Raw genomic sequence first — 17,480 nt, forward strand, 5'->3', positions numbered from 1 at the left:
ATATAAAATAATTTTGGGGCCATGTAAAATAATATTGTGTAGCCCTAACAATTAAATTGAAATATAATTATAGTTCATCAGTATATGAGTTGGCCTTTGTTTTCTTTTTCTGTATTAATTCTACACTGATAATTTTGCTGCATCTCTCCTAATATCCCCCATAAATCTAACTATTATAAAGTATATCAATGTATGTAATGTTTATTATATTAACATTTAACTAAATTCCATGGGAATTAACTGAAAAGGTTTGAATAAATGCCAATACATCTTTATTTAATGAAACCTTTTTAAATGGCAGTTAATCTAATGCCGGGTACTTATACCAAGAAGTTTCTAAATTAATTTACTGACAAAGGAAATCAGTCATTGCAAAGGGTGTTTAAATAATGATGTTCAAATAGCTGTTGCTATGAGGAAGTAAAACAGCCTGTGGTGAAACAACATGATTTATTTTGTCATCTTGTTTGTTTCATAAAAGGTTAATGGTAGGAACCTCCTTTCTGTTGACTTTGATCGGACCTCAAAGACAGAGAAGATCTACGATGACCATCGTAAATTTCTGTTGAGGATTGCCTATGACACATCAGGACACCCAACTCTCTGGCTCCCAAGCAGCAAGCTTATGGCTGTCAATGTTACCTATTCATCTACAGGTCAAATTGGCAGTATCCAGCGAGGAACTACTAGTGAAAAAGTAGATTATGATGGACAGGGAAGAATTGTATCTAGAGTATTTGCTGATGGCAAAACGTGGAGTTACACATATCTTGAAAAGGTAAAGTGCTATCCTATCGTAGGAATGTGTGTGTCTTGCTGTTAAATTAGTGAGTTATTGCTGCAGAAAAAAACTATTACTTGTATGCATTTGGTGTTTTCAGCTATTCTCCTACGCTTCTGCAGCCCCCTCCAAAATCAACTCTGGACGGTTTGAAGGAACAGCATGGCAGGTGCTGCATGGGGCTTCCAAGGGGAAGGAGAATCACTAGAACCACCCCAGTCCCTGTTCTGCTGACAGAAAGCTGTGCTCAATGAAAGAGCTTTCTATCAGCAAAAGAACAGCTATTGGTTACAACCCAATTTAAAATTCGCAACAGTAAGGAAAAAAGACACAGCAGCAGAGTAGCAAGATAAAATCCAATTTGCAAAAGGAAATCGAAAAGGTGTGGAGAACATAAAGGTTTTCACCTGGTACCAAAAGGACAGTAGACTTTGTGCCAAGCAAAGCTCTACTGAGAGCTCCAAAGCCAGGTCACCATTGCGGAAAAGACTTTTACCTCTAGTCACTACCTGCCAAATGTCACTGGTAGCCTGATTGCATCCACACTGTAAGTTTTACAGATGAACTAGCAAGATAAACTGTACCACATTTTCTTTAAATCCGAACTCTCACACATGTGCTGTGGCTGTGTCTGCTGTATAAGGGCATTTCCCCAGCATTGGTGCAGCAGTGCCAGTAACTTCTGCCGCCTGGCAGAGAGTGCAATTTCCTGTGCCAAAAGAAGAGATAAGGTACTCCTTTATATGTGCACTGGAAACTCAATCCCACACTTTGCTAGCATAGCACACTACAGAGCAGAGCATAATGTTAGTGCTTCTAAATATGTTATGTCTTAAAATTGAGGGCTTCATATGTTCAGTCTTATGGAATCAATCAAGAAGTAATGAAAGCATCCAATTGTGTTGCCTTCTATTATCTTTTAAGGTGACATCACTTTCAGGGGGCCAGAGCAGGCTTTGCCTTAGATAAGAAAAGCCAGGGACATATTATGACTGTTTCATACATCTTCATGTGAATAATGTAAACAAGCAACACCACTGAAGCTTTACCCCCCCCCCAAAAAAAAGTCATTTGGTGGCTGATTAACTCTACAAAGTTTGATGTAAATAATGAATAAATTGCTTTGCCCATCTGACAAATAGATGTGGAAGAGGAGGTTCAGGGATCTTCAGGCTAGTAAACTTCTCGCTAAATTATCTCTAATTACAGGAGTGAAATTGTCTCTTCCATATGTTGTTCCCTTCCTGAGTTATTGGCTTTAAGACAGTTTCACTTTTGCCAGTATTAAACATGACTTATCCAAATCCATTGACAATCTGCTGTTTGGCTGTGAGTGCCTGATAAAAGAATGGCTCAGTCACAACAAGTAGCACATTAAGAGTCTGGAGCTACTAATTACCAAACCCCTTACAATTAAGTATCCAAATGAATTAGGCAGAGAATAATTACCAATATGTAAGGTCAAGGATAACTCAATTTAGAAGATGATGATTTACTCAAACAAAGTGCTGTTATCATGCAGTGGTTTTGGCATTGGATTAAACTTCCTTTTCCTTTCCTTTTCAGTCTATGGTCCTCTTGCTGCATAGTCAACGGCAGTACATCTTTGAATATGACTTACTGGATCGGCTTTCTGCAATAACCATGCCTAGTGTTGCTCGCCATACTATGCAGACTATCCGTTCCATTGGCTATTATCGAAACATCTACAATCCCCCTGAAAGCAATGCTTCTGTCATCATGGACTACAATGAGGAAGGGCAGCTGCTACAAACTGCTTTCTTGGGTACAAGTCGAAGAGTCCTTTTCAAATACAGAAGGCAGACCAGGCTCTCTGAAATCCTCTATGATAGCACAAGAGTTAGTTTTACTTATGATGAGACAGCAGGAGTTCTGAAAACAGTAAACCTCCAGAGCGATGGGTTTATCTGCACCATTAGGTACAGGCAAATTGGCCCATTGATTGACAGGCAGATTTTCCGCTTTAGTGAAGATGGAATGGTAAATGCCCGATTTGACTACAGCTATGACAATAGCTTCAGAGTGACTAGCATGCAAGGTGTAATCAATGAAACGCCATTGCCTATTGATCTTTACCAGTTTGATGACATCTCTGGAAAAGTTGAGCAGTTTGGAAAATTTGGGGTTATATATTATGACATTAACCAGATAATTTCCACAGCTGTAATGACTTACACAAAACACTTTGATGCCCATGGCCGCATAAAAGAAATTCAGTATGAAATATTCAGATCCCTTATGTACTGGATTACAATTCAGTATGATAACATGGGACGGGTAACTAAAAGAGAAATTAAAATAGGGCCATTTGCTAACACAACCAAGTATGCGTATGAATATGATGTCGATGGGCAACTACAGACAGTTTACCTGAACGAAAAAATAATGTGGCGATACAACTATGACCTGAACGGCAATCTCCATCTGCTCAATCCAAGTAATAGTGCTCGTTTAACACCACTTCGGTATGACTTGAGAGACAGAATCACCCGGCTAGGTGATGTACAGTACCGTTTAGATGAAGATGGATTCCTGCGGCAGAGGGGTACAGAGATATTTGAATACAGCTCAAAGGGCCTGCTGACCAGAGTTTATAGCAAAGGCAGTGGGTGGACAGTGATATACCGTTACGATGGGCTTGGGAGACGAGTTTCCAGTAAAACCAGTCTGGGACAACACCTCCAGTTTTTTTATGCTGACCTCACATATCCTACAAGGATAACTCATGTATACAACCATTCAAGTTCTGAAATCACCTCTCTCTACTATGACTTGCAAGGACACCTCTTTGCCATGGAGATCAGCAGTGGAGATGAGTTCTACATCGCTTCGGACAACACGGGCACGCCACTCGCTGTTTTTAGCAGCAATGGTCTGATGTTGAAGCAGATCCAGTACACAGCTTACGGCGAGATCTATTTTGACTCCAATCTTGACTTCCAGTTGGTGATTGGATTCCATGGAGGCCTTTATGACCCTTTGACCAAACTGATTCACTTTGGGCAAAGAGATTATGACATACTGGCAGGCCGCTGGACTACACCCGACATTGAAATCTGGAAAAAAATAGGGAAGGATCCAGCTCCTTTTAATCTATACATGTTCCGAAATAACAACCCAGCCAGCAGAATACATGATGTGAAAGATTATATCACAGGTAAATAAAGGTATTTTTTTTAGTGATTTACACTTGACAGGAATTTCTGTTTGCTCATAATCTACCTGGTTAGCAAATGGCATTGTACGCAACACCTTGGAATTAATTACCAGTGACAGTCAATTTGCACAGGAGTTATGTTCCAGGGATAGCACGTGAAGTCAAAATCGTGTAGAGTCAAAACTCTTGGCATTCAATAGTAGGTGGGATTGCCAAAGTGTTTTTTTCACTGGCTACTCACACCCTTTCCTCCCCCTTAATTTTTTTTTTTAATTGCCAAGTGTGTAAAGCTGAACGTGCACAAGTTAAATGTGTGTAAATTGCGAGTTACTTGTACGCTATCTAGCTGACAGCAGTGTGTGCTGAATATGATGAAGGATATAGGCCACCAAGGCAAAATAGTTTTTGCCATGCATATTCTAGTTCATTCCATCTCAATGAGAACAAAAGCAAATAGAGTTGTGTAAAATATATTCCAAAATACATCTGTCAAGGCCATTGCTTCAGTAATAACGATGGACTTTATCTCCTGGGATCATTAACTGGCATTTGGCTAGGAATGGTCAACACTCTTCATAGTGGGCCCTGTCCTTTGTCCTTGCAGAATATTACAGACCTCTTAAGAGATTCAGAACAAAGGAATTACAGGAAGGAAAACACAATTTTGATGTTTCTCTATCTGACTAGACAGTTCCCACAGCAACCATTTAGAAACTAGTAATGTATTGAATATTATAGGTGATATTATGCCAGATGGCAACTTTATCTAGAGTGCCTGGTAGGGATTGTTACTTGCATGATAACACCTCAGATGATCATCTTTGTGAAGGGAATCTTTCCAAGCCATCGTCTACCGGTATGAAAAATAATGTGCTATCACTCCCACTTGCTGTTTGTGGCAGTGTATTCATTTGCATATTAAATGAAAAATAGTGTTTCTTATTTCCCACTGTTTTGTCATCTCTTCTGGTAATTTAGGAGTTCTCAGACCAAATGGATTAATGCGGGACCTAGGCCTGCTTGCCATGTGCTTTTTACTGCCAACTTTCACTTTTCAAGTTTCACAAAACTAAAACTACTTGTTGTACCCATTATATGTTGATAACTACTGTATAAAATGTTGTCCACAAATATCTTTTCCCCCTTCCCCACTTTGATGAGAAGATCCAGTGGTCATTCAGCTCAAATACTTATCCTAGCACTCCCAGCACCCTAAGAACAGTGTTTCAAAAGTACTTGTGGGTATTGTTTGCATAATTTAACTTCTTAGTAGTACATCTACAACTAAGATGTGGTGCAAGAGGAATGGGTGGCAGAATGCCTCTTTCCTCATTATTGTATTATTATCCTTCTGCTCTGCAGCAATGGTGTAGACAGATTCCAATTACACTGCAAGAGTACTAGTTTGGCACTTCCCATAAAAAAAGATCCTTCAACTCCTGATTTTATGTGCTGAATAAAAGGAGGACTAGATTCATTCCCTGCCTTCTAAAACAGTTATTTTCTGAGATTTATCTCCAGCAGTCAAAATTATCGTAAAGTCTTGTTCCTAGTAGCTTGTTTTGCCGTAATAGGGGCAGGACAGGTATGGGAACGTTTTCCTGAATTTGCATGGTTCCCAGTCATGTGTAGTCCTGAAGCAAGTCAGAATCTTACGGGACAGAATTGTCTGTGCTTTAATAGCTGGGGAGATGGAACACTACCTTCTCCATCTTGCACCCATCAGGAACCAACCACGTAAGATATTTAAAGAATAATGGTGTGAGAGTTTGACTACTTTGAATATTTACAAAGTTGTTGGCCTCATCTCACAGTAAGGGGATTTTGTCTAGAAAGGGTGCGTTGCTTATGAAGATTAAGTTGAGAGGAGGAAATAAATTATTCTGGCTCTAGACCCTAGATCATTTATCATGTCAGCTAACAATCATACCTGCAGATACTGTAAAAGTCCATGCATGCACATGGTTGTGAGTTTTGACAGTGCAGATTACCTGCTAGATGAATGAGCAAGGAAGGAAATTGGTACTTTGCCCATTGACACTTCTGCTGTAAAAGCCAACAGTGTTGCTTTTCTGTTGAGTCTGCACACCTATCCTCACTTCCGTTTGTCTTGTGATTTTAAGCATTTCCAAGTCATGGGTCTGAGAGAGGTTGTTGGGTTTTTTGTACCACCGCTTTCCCCGGGAAAACCCAGTATTTAGTGCTGAATGGGAGCAAACATCAATCTGGTTTTCTGCAGATTGATGTGTGCTCTGATTAAGCAGTAAGGAGTGGGTATTCCCAGGGAAAATGGGGGAGGAACCCTCTCGAACCCGTGGCTTGAAATCACTTGAGATCGTGGGGCAAATGAAAGTGTGGTTGGGCCCACAGTCCCAATCCAGCAACACAAGCCATGGAAACAAATCCAGCTGCTTCTTGCAGAGTGTATGCAGCAGGAGCCACACAGGCAGCTTCCAGTTTGAAAGGGGAGGTGCAGATGACTCTCATGGGCTCAGGATAAGAATGGATTCTGCATCTATATTGCCATTTTCCAAAGAAGAAGAAGAATGTTTAGATGAGTTAAGATATAACCATACTATGGTTTCCCCCCAAAGTATATTTGTGGCTCAAACCTGAATCCAGGCCAACTGATGTGAACGCCTGTAAAGTTAAATTAAATAATCAGGGATTGAAAATCTGATCTCTCTCTCTTTCCACAATTATTTTGTTAGATGTCAACAGCTGGCTGGTAACATTTGGCTTCCACCTGCATAATGCTATCCCAGGATTCCCTGTGCCCAAGTTTGACTTAACAGAGCCCTCCTATGAACTTGTGAAGAGTCAGCAGTGGGATGACGTACCGGTAAGGAAAAAAAAGAAAGTGAATATTAAACTCAGTCAAAATTGAATAAAGGACGCCATGCTGTTTGAGCACTATAATCCTCAAAGGCTTACGTGGCATTAAAAAATATTTAAATACATTTTGTAAAGACTATTTTTTATTCACAAGATATCCATAGACTAGATGCTAATTCTGCTCTTGCTTGGTGCATTTGCTAAAGATTAGGTCTGAATTTCGACATATCCTAATTGGCTTTTCATAATGCAAACTAAAATAGGAAGAAGGGTAGACCTAATCAATAAATAATAGTATTTTGAAACCCTTTTTTAGAATTGTAACTTTCCCAGTGGAAGCTCTGGAGATTGGATTTATACCGGCACCCTGCCTCAAGGCAGAAAGTGAACACTGTAATAAAAAATAGACTGTGAAATAAACAGAAGAACAGGTGATATAAATTATGCATACCAAGCACCAGTACAATTTTACTTCTCTTTAATATTAACCATGTTTTATATGTGAAGATAAAATATTGAATGTGAAATTACCTCAGGTAAAACCCATTACATTTCATAGAGCCAAAAAAACTCTAGGTGCTTATGAAATTTTTTGATAAAAAAAAATCTCCTGCGGTCCAGAAATATGTAGCCAGTTTAAATGATGGACAAAAATAAATGGAATGTAAAACAGAAAAGCCCTATCTGGTATTTAGGAAAATAGCGATTATAAATCTTAACTGTTCAAAGATCAAAAGGCCATGCGCCATCAAGTTTTCAGTTACTGGCAAGGAATGAGAAACTTTAGAACAGTTGCTCACTCACGACAATTGTTCTAAAGGATCTTTGTAACTTCTCTGGTTTTTAAATTAAAGAATCAGGATGGTTTCACATGCTATATAGGTCAAGAAGCACCTGCATCAGTTTCCCAAGCTATATTCTCACAACAGAAACCATATTCACACAACCCAGAAAATTGTATCAGTATATACTTCCTTTCCTGTGCACAGGCCCTGAACACAGGAGGAGCAAGTGCATTGGAGAAATGGCTCTAGCTTCTTCCCTCCTCCATTTTCTTGCATTGCAGGTCACGGGAACATAAGGCCATTTATACCAAATCAGACCATTGACCTAGCTAGCTCAGTACTGGCAGCGACTCTCAGATGGGCCCTCTCCCACTCCTGCCTGGTGATGCTGTGGATTGAACCTACAACCATTTGCATGCAGAGCATGTGCTCAACCACTGAGCAGCCATGGCTCTTCCCCTTCTGCTCTGTCCTTTCCTGGCTCAATAGCCATCCACCACTTCCACCTGCCTAGTCTAGGAGTCAGGCACTTCAGGCCAAGGTGCCAAAGCCAAGTCTCCTTGGGTCATGCCCCCTCCTCAGCCCACACCCATCACTGATCCTGCACTAAGCCCTCCTGCTGTAGTTTAGTCTGACTGGAATGTGTCTTTGAACTGCAATAACGCCTCTCACTTGCCTGGAGAGACGCATGTGTAGAAACCTCTGGCTTATATGCGGCTGGACTGTATTCTGCTGTACAAAAGAGTCGCTCTCATTGCCCCACCCACCACTGCTGTGCAGCCACCAGAAAACTGCCTAAGAGGGAACACTGCCCAGAGGGAAATGTTCCCTGGCACAGCCTGCTCATCCCTCAATTCACTCAACTTTTGGTACCACTCTGTGTGACCAACATTCAGGGCATTGGGTCTTTGAAAGCTTTGAAATTATTCTCTTTACGTTATGACTAGGTGAATGAGCAAATTAATGCCTTTTAAGTACTTTTAAATATGTACACGCCTCCACACAGGGCAAAGGGAAATGGGCCTTGGTTACTGAATGCCAGTGGAGACATATTAAGTGATCCACTCCTCACTTAATAAGTGCCACTTCAACCAATTATGTATGTAACTTTGCTTTATGAGAAGCATTAAATGTTCAAGGTAAATGACAAGAAGCCTACAATAGGTGTATCACCACCTAGCTTATGTTTCCATGTTGGATAATAGGAGAATATAACACTGCAATTCTTATGTAAGTGATGTAATGTGCGAGGAAACTCATGACCATGATGTCTTTCAATTCAGAGGGAAATTGCTAGAAATGTTTAGATCAATAACAAGTGCAGTAATCCTTTCAAACAATGTTTTTTGTATGTAAGGTAAGAGCTGCACTGTGAGCTTAGCTAGATGTAAATAAGGTTTTTTCATTTTAACCCTTGCCTAACATTTATTTGCCTCTGTAGCGTTTTGCAAGCTAGTTAGCCTCACTGCCTCCATTTCCCCATCTGGAAAATGTTTACGCTACAGCTTTGTACAACTGGTTTCATGATGGATTAATTAACATACGATATACTTGTGCAAATGCCAAGTATTAAGCATAATAATCCTTTATGTACCACCTTTTAAATTTCTTTGGAGTGATTCAGTGCTAGAGACTCTTTTTTTGGATTCTAAAAGAGACAGACAAAAATGAGAAAAACATCAAACAGTATCAAACAAAATAGCACTTGTAACAGTGGAATTCAGTATGTGGATTCAATTAACTCTTTGGCAGTGTCGGTTGTGGCATATCCTATTGTCAGCTCCAGGCATTGTGCCAATAAATGCATGACTGTTGGAATCTAGGGGCTACAGATGGTTTGTAAAACTTCTGTCTGTTCTTGTTTTCAGCCAATTTCTGGAGTGCAACAACAAGTGGCAAGGCAAGCAAAGGCTTTCCTGTCCCTAGGAAAGATGGCAGAAGTCCAGATCAGCAAGCGCAGACCCGGCGGCGAGAAATCGTGGTTGTGGTTCGCAACTGTGAAGTCTTTGATTGGGAAAGGGGTTATGCTGGCTGTCAATCAAGGCAAAGTGCAGACTAATGTGCTTAACATTGCAAACGAGGATTGTATCAAAGTGGCAGCTGTTCTGAACAATGCATACTACCTAGAAAACCTGCATTTCACCATTGAAGGAAAGGACACACACTATTTCATCAAGACCACCTCGCCAGAGAGTGACCTGGGCACGCTGAGACTGACTAGTGGACGAAAGGCCCTAGAAAATGGTATCAACGTCACTGTTTCCCAGTCTACCACTGTAGTGAATGGCAGGACTCGTAGGTTTGCCGATGTTGAAATGCAGTATGGTGCACTGGCTCTTCATGTCCGCTACGGCATGACACTTGATGAGGAGAAGGCACGGATATTAGAGCAGGCTAGGCAAAGGGCTCTTTCCAATGCCTGGGCCAGAGAACAACAAAGAGTGAGAGATGGAGAGGAAGGTGCCAGATTATGGACAGAAGGGGAAAAGAGGCAACTGCTGAGTGCTGGAAAAGTCCAAGGATATGATGGGTACTATGTACTCTCCGTGGAGCAATACCCCGAATTAGCAGACAGCGCTAACAATATACAGTTCCTTAGGCAAAGTGAGATTGGAAAGAGGTAACACACTGGTTGAGCCTGGGCTGCCAAAGAGACTGACCCTGTACCAGTGTCTTCTGAGAGGGAGACCAAATTGTTTTGCTGCATTACTACTTGAGCCTAAATGTACACCTTTGCTCAGATTTTTCTGTAGCACAATCCCAATAAGACTCTACAACAAAGAGAGAGCCTTCCAGAAGAATGATATTGCTAAAAAGAAAAACTGGGAGTTGTTTTTCCCTACTCTGAATGACCTTAAAGGTGATCTGCTTTAAAGAATATGTTTACATATGCATATCGCTGCACTCGAGTTGGACTGAAAGTATTACAAGGAAGACCTAAAGGGTTTGCAACAAGCTGCCTATTCTTTTGAGGCACTGTCTTTTAACTAAGAAACAGATCCATACAGTGTTTCCAAATATTACTAAATTGTTGACCTTTGCTTACAAGAAACTAGTCTCTCTCTCCTCCTCTCTCTCTTGCTCTCTTCCTCTCTCTGCATAGGATGTGGTATATATCTTTGTTCATTTTAAAATGTGGGGCAAAAACTCTTGTTTATGGACACCCCAATGGCTTTAAACTGTGCTTCTTTCTAAAAGGACATTGGCACAAGCAATTTATGCTACAATGGGAATTTAATAATGGATTTTACAATGATAACGTGGTTTGCCTTGGGTGGGGTGGGGGAATGGCAAGTAGAATCCTTGTCACAGAGCAGCAAAGGAAACCTTGATTTTTTTTGTAAATTATGTGAGACAAGTTGTTTATGGATTTTTATATGAATTACAATTTACTGTACATCAAATATTAGCCTCAGAGGAGTTAATTTATGTAAAGTGTTTAAAAAAGGTTTATACTTAAAATAAAATGATAAAAATGTGCAGTGTGTGAATTTTTTTAAAGGAATTGCACCTTTTGTTATGTTATAGCTGTACAGTATAAAGAGTTATATTGTAGAGATATAACAGTGTATACTAATGGACAGAAGTGTTAATATTTTTGTATTAGCTTTAAAAACAGTGCATTTTTCTCTTTCAATTGCTTGTGGGAAAGGTTAGTGTGGGGCAGCCACTCCGCCCCGCTTCCTGTGCCCTGCTTGGCCCTCGCCACTCGCTGCTAAGAGGGAGAGCAACTCAATAAAATGTATGTATGACAGTAGAAGACTTTTGTAGGCTGGGCTTGCCTTGTCCTCTTCCAGCCCTAAAGGTGTATTTATTCATTTTGCGGCTCTGTTGTGTATTTTTAAAATGTGGGATGTAAAGCTGTGTTATGTGGTGAAAGGAGCAATCCTATACATGTTGACACAGAGAGTTTAGTCTCGTTGTGTTCAATGGGGCTCATTCTCTAGTGAGCGAGTTTAGGATTGCAGCCTCAGGTGCTCTGCAAATGTACATGAATGGAAAGTTGGTGCAGTGCTCGCTGCCACAACGACAGGGCTTCTGCCTATGTCTTCTGAAAGAAAGGTTTTCAGTATTTCACTGGAAAAACACATAACATGGGTAGGTGGAAAAGCAAGTTAAACTAATACCCTAGCCTTTAAACCTCTTGTCCACCAAAAAGAGTCTATGAATTGCAAGAAAAAGGAAGGTGAGAGTATTAACTTAGTGCCTAATCCACATCATAAAGCTACCATACAGTTTGGCAGGGCTTTTTTCAGCCAGAACCTCACAGGAACTCAGTTCTGGCACCTCTCAGGTGGGTGCCATTGCCATTAGAAGAGAATAAGGTGAGTTCATGGTGAGTTCCAGAACCTCTTTTTCTAGGAAAAAATAGCACTACAGTTTGGCATGACCTGCTCATAAGGACAGTCCAATCTAATATGGTTGGACTCAAGACATGCAAACAGCAGAGGTTAACACAGGCCCTTTTGAGGCAGGTTTCAATACTGGGCATCTGCTCTGGAACATCTGAAGTAACAATCAAGGGGAATGCTTCTGATATGAATATGTTCCAAGTGCATCTCTCAACACAGTCTGCTGTCCCTGATCTTAGATTGGGGGGGGGGGGCGACATAAGTCTCATACCAAATGATAGAGCTCTCTGGCAGGTTTGAACCCCAGCACCTAACTTTATAACAAAATCAAATCACTGGGAGACAGTGGCTCTTAGTATGCCTGAGACTGCTTTCAGAGGAATCTAGGTCATGTAATCTCACAATATGCATTCTATTTCAGTAGCACAGAATTCATCACTCTTCCAAAATTCTGAGACTCTCAGCTTCCAGTGTGCTGGTTGTTTTTTTTTTTAAAAAAACTACCCCTCAGATTTGCAGAGATAACATTTAAAAATAACATTCACGTATGTACTTCCCACTAAGCCTTCCTGTGCTAGAGAATCTGCATTAAAGTGTTCCTTGGTTCCTGGCCTCTGCTCATATGCCGCCCCTTCATCAAATTTTATAACTACACCAGTTCCAAAAAGCTCAGCACTTGTAACTGGACTGAACCATGCCTGATTAAAAATGCAGTGTGGGGAGGTTGCAGGGAAGTGGGCAGGGAAAGACAAAGAGGGGCATCTTATTTTTAGGGCTACTCCTTCCCACATTCCTCAGTATTTCTGGATAAGATCCCTTGTTCCTGAGTGCTGTTTTCAGCCACAAAATGACTAAAATATTGTAGGGTTTGTTTGGTTTTTTTGGGTGGGTGGGGGAGAAAGGTTAATTGTGCTGTACTCAGTATGCAGAAGGGCAACAAATGGCAGGTGAATGTGTCTTAAATACCTGAAGGGGTGAAATAAAAATAGTTTCCTAACTGCTTTCTGCACCGAGATTCTATAGTATTATGTGTGCTCTCAACTGCACAGTAGGAGTCTTGTCAAACAGGCTGTGAGTAGGTCAAGCAAGTTACTGAATCCACACTATCAGTGCTGTTGCTATTCATGTACCCCTTGGGTAGAAGCTACAGAACTGCTGACATTTAGAATAAAAGCTGTTATTTTATTAAAGTGCAAATTAACAGTTAAGTTTGTTTTTATTTTTCAACCTTCAAAGAGCCCAAATTTAGCAACTATGATTCATGAAACCCACAGCTCAGTGCCATTATTTCACATATTATTTTTAATCTGGGAAATGTATGGGGATTGCAGTTCTGTTAACTCGGATTTAACAGCATTGTATTAGAGGTTTGTCAGCTCTAACTGTGGAATTAGGTTCATGCTCAAAAAATGTAGTGGAATGTTATTGACTTGGAATACCGCAAACATATCCAGTGTGTTACATGTCAGAATAGAATTAAAGCTTCTACTTCCTGTGCCCTTGTTCTTTCTCCCTGGTTTAGGCACTGGTAGCCCCCAAACTATAGTTTCTCTTGATGGTCACCTAGACTTAGATAAAGGCCCAACCAGCAGCCTTTTCTCTAGCTATACATTAAAGAGAAAAACAATCATTCTGAGATGGACATGCTCCTACATGAGACAGAGACTTTGGGGGATTTGTAAACAAGAAAATTTAAAAGAAATGGGGAAAAAATGTATTAAAATAAATACCCTACAAAAAACAAGGAGATTCAGAGTATTTTAGGCAAAATGCTTTCATGCTATTTTGAAATGTAAATTTTGTCTGATTTGTATTGTTCTTTTAATTTGCCTTCTGAACTTTATATGTGTCCTGAATTTTTCCACACCTTGATGACTATAGATTGCATCTAGGCTTTCCAATAAAAGCCAAGCCAATGTGTCTGCGTTTAGATTTGTTTTCTTAACTATGTGTGTCAGACATTATAACTGTGTTATTGCTTTTCTGTTCCTACTTGTAGATGCAAAGTGATCCAGTACTGCTAGTATTGATTCATTTGCTGCCCAGTTGGGAGTTGTTTCCTGCCCCCTCTGCCCAGTGGCCCAGACTGCTAGCTCAGCAAGGCAAATTACTCCATGGGATCTCTCTAGCGGCCTACTTTACGGAAGCATTAACTACACCTCACATTGTTAAGCATCATAAAGCTAAGAGAAAATGAAAAATGAAGGCTTATTCCCTTTCATATTAAAAAACACAGCACTTAATTAAAGCAGCTGATTATATATAACCAGTTTGACACTGATAAGTCATTCAAGGCCTGAAGAGCCTTCAATCCAAATTCACACCATTTGCTGAAAAGTGCTGCCTTCAAAACACTCTGCATGTTTTTATGTTAGGTAGAATAGGCAGACTTCATCACATTTGCTTTGTAGTGACAACCGTAGCTTGATAAACATGCTCATCCAGCCCAAATTGGTTATTCTATGTCACCTTTAAAAAAATATATGCTGATTACAGACTTGGTATTTTCACACAGATGAGAGAAACAGATCTTCCATTTTACAAGGGGAAATAATGTCATCCTGAAAGCATTATTAGCGTTTTTATAGAGTAGTGACTAAATGCAGCAACAACAGTACTACAATACTTCACACGTGTATAACACTTAAGAATGTTCAAAGTGCTTCACATTGTAGCGTATTTTATATAAACTATTGATATAAAAGGGGGAAATCCTAGCTTGGAGCCCAAGTCCAGCTTCAGGACAGCAGCAACATTTTGTCTCAAATACGAGTCATGAGAGTTTACTATCTGAGGATATACTACACTGATTTTACTGAAGGAAACATTAAGCATTGTAGCCCAAACAACACATTTTCTGTTAATGGTTGGTCTGCCTCAGCAGTGGACCACTTTTCGGGGGGGGGGGGGCTAGGTCATATGACCAGACTGGGGTGTGCTGAATGAATCCAGAGCCAGACTAGATTAGATAGATGACAAAGAAGTTATAGATGCTCTACCAGAAACCCAGATTAAAACTCACATTTATGTACCACTGTACTGAGAAGCTGTATCTTGGAGGTAAGGTGAACTGTGTGCTTCGTAAACAGTGAAGCAAGCATGCTCATCCCTGCAGCACCTGTCAAACCTAGCCTACATCCATTTAGGTCTGCAGTGGGGAATATGTGGCTCTCTACCTGTTGCTGGACTGTAACTCCCATCATCCCAGACCTCAATCAGATATCTGTTATAAAGACCTGGGTAACAGACCTCTCCACTAAGAGGGGGGTACAAAAAGGCAATCTCACCTCTTTGTGCAAAAGAAAAAGATATTTTTAAAAAATTAATTACAAGTACTATTGCAGCCAATAGCATTTTCAAGAGCAAGTAGTTCTGGGGCATGATTTTCATCAGGAAAATGACACAGGTTTTTTTTTTAATGCCATGCTGTGGTTCTATTATGATTTTGTACTATTATTGCGAATTTCTTATATCCTATGAAACACGTTGAGCACAAATGTATTTGTGGGAAATGTGGTATATAAATAAATAGACTATGGCTTGCCTTTATTACATACACAGCCCAATAAACCCCTTGACAGCATACAAATCAATAGGGCTAATTTAACCCAACAACTGCCACCCCCCTCATACACACAAACAAAACTTACTGCAATCAGCTAAATGCAACCAACCATACTCTGGGCTCTCCAATCTCTTGCACCGCCAACAAAAACAGACAGCTAAATAAAGAACTTATCCTCACAACAATGGCACAAATACTTTGCACATACACTAAGCCAAAGAATGAAAAATCACTACCCCCTTATTTCTCCCCCCCCCCACTTCACAATGTCTGTGACAGCTGTGTCTCACACCGAACATAACTGACCTGTAGAAAGGACTCGATGAATTGAAAACAGAGACATCGTATGTACCCTTGTTAACACTGAAAATCCTTTAAGGAAAACAACTTTAAGAGGTGGAAAGAAAATAAATTGACTATGACTATGATCCAGAGCCAAACCCACTGCAGGTATTCATGCTAAATAAGAAGATGGCCAGTTGCAAACAAGTGTACATTTGACAAAATGCGTAGATTGGCCCCTCGATCTGTTTTTCAGATTGCAGCCATATGTACCCAGCCCTTTCATTTGACAAGTTACATTCCACCTAAGGTGTCCTGCTCCGAGTTTGGAATCAACAATAATGAACAGTATTACTGTATTTGGCCTCTGAAGCAATGGCATAGACTCTATGGTTTGTGAACTGCATGGACCACCAGTGTTTTAACAAGTCCCTAAAGTGTGTTAAAAGTTATTTTGGCTTTTAAGTTCTAGAAATTTGATCAGAACCCACAAACTTTTGTCTGGAGGTTTGATGTACTGGCACCCTGACAAATAAACATCACTTGTAAATGTAAAAGTCTAGCCAACAGAAGGAAACTTAAAAAAAAAAAAAAAAGCAAGCCTCTTTTGTATTCTATATTGCTCAAGAATGGATGACCAGTGAAATCTTGGCAGTGCTAGTAGGGAAAGCAGCCTATGATTTTCAAGATGGCCTTTATTGTTGACTTTACAAGTGCTTTAGTGCCAAATTTTTCAAACTACTGAGAAGGAGAAAAATAACTGCTGAAGATTTGCATAACTGTAGGTGTAGTGGCATTTGCATTTATGCAAGTATAAACAGGAATATATTTTATAGAGATTTAAAGCTATTGTTAAATTACAAAATGTAGAATGGAAAGCACATAGCTCCAGTGCTCAGGAGTATGCCTTGGTGGCTGCTGCTATGCTACCGGGCCAGCTTCAAGGTTAGTGATCCCCCATGGCTTGGATGTATGGCTCACATCCACCAGGGGGCATGTGTTTAGTCTGGTGGGTCCAATTTTATGGAAGTCCCTCTTTCAGTTGAGGCCAGATAGGCCTCCTTTCTACAGGACTTCCACTACCTACTGGAAAACTTTTCCCATTCAAGCAGGCCTTTTAACTGAAGTTTTATTTTATAGGTAGTTTTGACCTATTTGTATTATAACCTAATAAACCACTTAGAGACTATTGTAGTTAAGGTAATATGGAAATTGTTCCTATAAATAAATGTCGTGAATAGGGGTGCTGCTACCAAACAGGCAGGTATCACCCCATCTTAAAGGGAACCTGGCTCTCCTGTGTGAGCAGAGGCTTGGACAATCACGTAGGGGCTGTTCCACTCATGCCCCATCCAATGAAGGGAATGGGATATGGCAACCCCAATTTAAATGTGCATATTTCAAAAGGTAAAAACCAGCAGACCCCGAAAGTTGATCTTTTTCAGGAAGACCCAAATTTTTTTAGGCCAGTATCTAACGTCTTTCTAGTGCTCAGTCACCCACCACCCACCACCCACTTTTGCATGAGGGTCTCTTCATGTTACTAATAACTTTGAGTAAACTTTTCTATTAAATAACTTGACTTCAAATTATGTCATGGAGGAATAGGAATTCCTGGGGTCCTTCATAAGAGGAAAAATGGATTCAGAATTAACCAGTTACCTAATGGTGCATTTTAGAGCCCATGGCTTCTACAAAGCAA

The 17,480-nt window shown here is 40.2% G+C and overlaps 1 protein-coding gene across 24 annotated transcripts in view; it reads left to right on the top strand.

Moving 5' to 3' along the window:
* TENM3 (teneurin transmembrane protein 3) overlaps window positions 1–13,851 on the top strand; it is a 1,264,183-nt gene extending 1,250,332 nt beyond the window's left edge. For all 24 annotated transcript variants that reach the window (XM_077934193.1, XM_077934194.1, XM_077934191.1 and 21 more), the window contains 4 exons: window positions 482–778; window positions 2,348–3,959; window positions 6,671–6,801; window positions 9,448–13,851. In XM_077934193.1, coding sequence (XP_077790319.1) covers window positions 482–778; window positions 2,348–3,959; window positions 6,671–6,801; window positions 9,448–10,203 — 2,796 coding nt within the window. In that variant the 3' untranslated portion in view covers window positions 10,204–13,851. The remainder of the gene's footprint in view (window positions 1–481; window positions 779–2,347; window positions 3,960–6,670; window positions 6,802–9,447) is intronic.
* Window positions 13,852–17,480: the final 3,629 nt, after the last annotated feature.

Source organism: Podarcis muralis, chromosome 9 (genome assembly GCF_964188315.1).
Source record: "Podarcis muralis chromosome 9, rPodMur119.hap1.1, whole genome shotgun sequence".
Classification (NCBI taxonomy): domain Eukaryota; kingdom Metazoa; phylum Chordata; class Lepidosauria; order Squamata; family Lacertidae; genus Podarcis; species Podarcis muralis.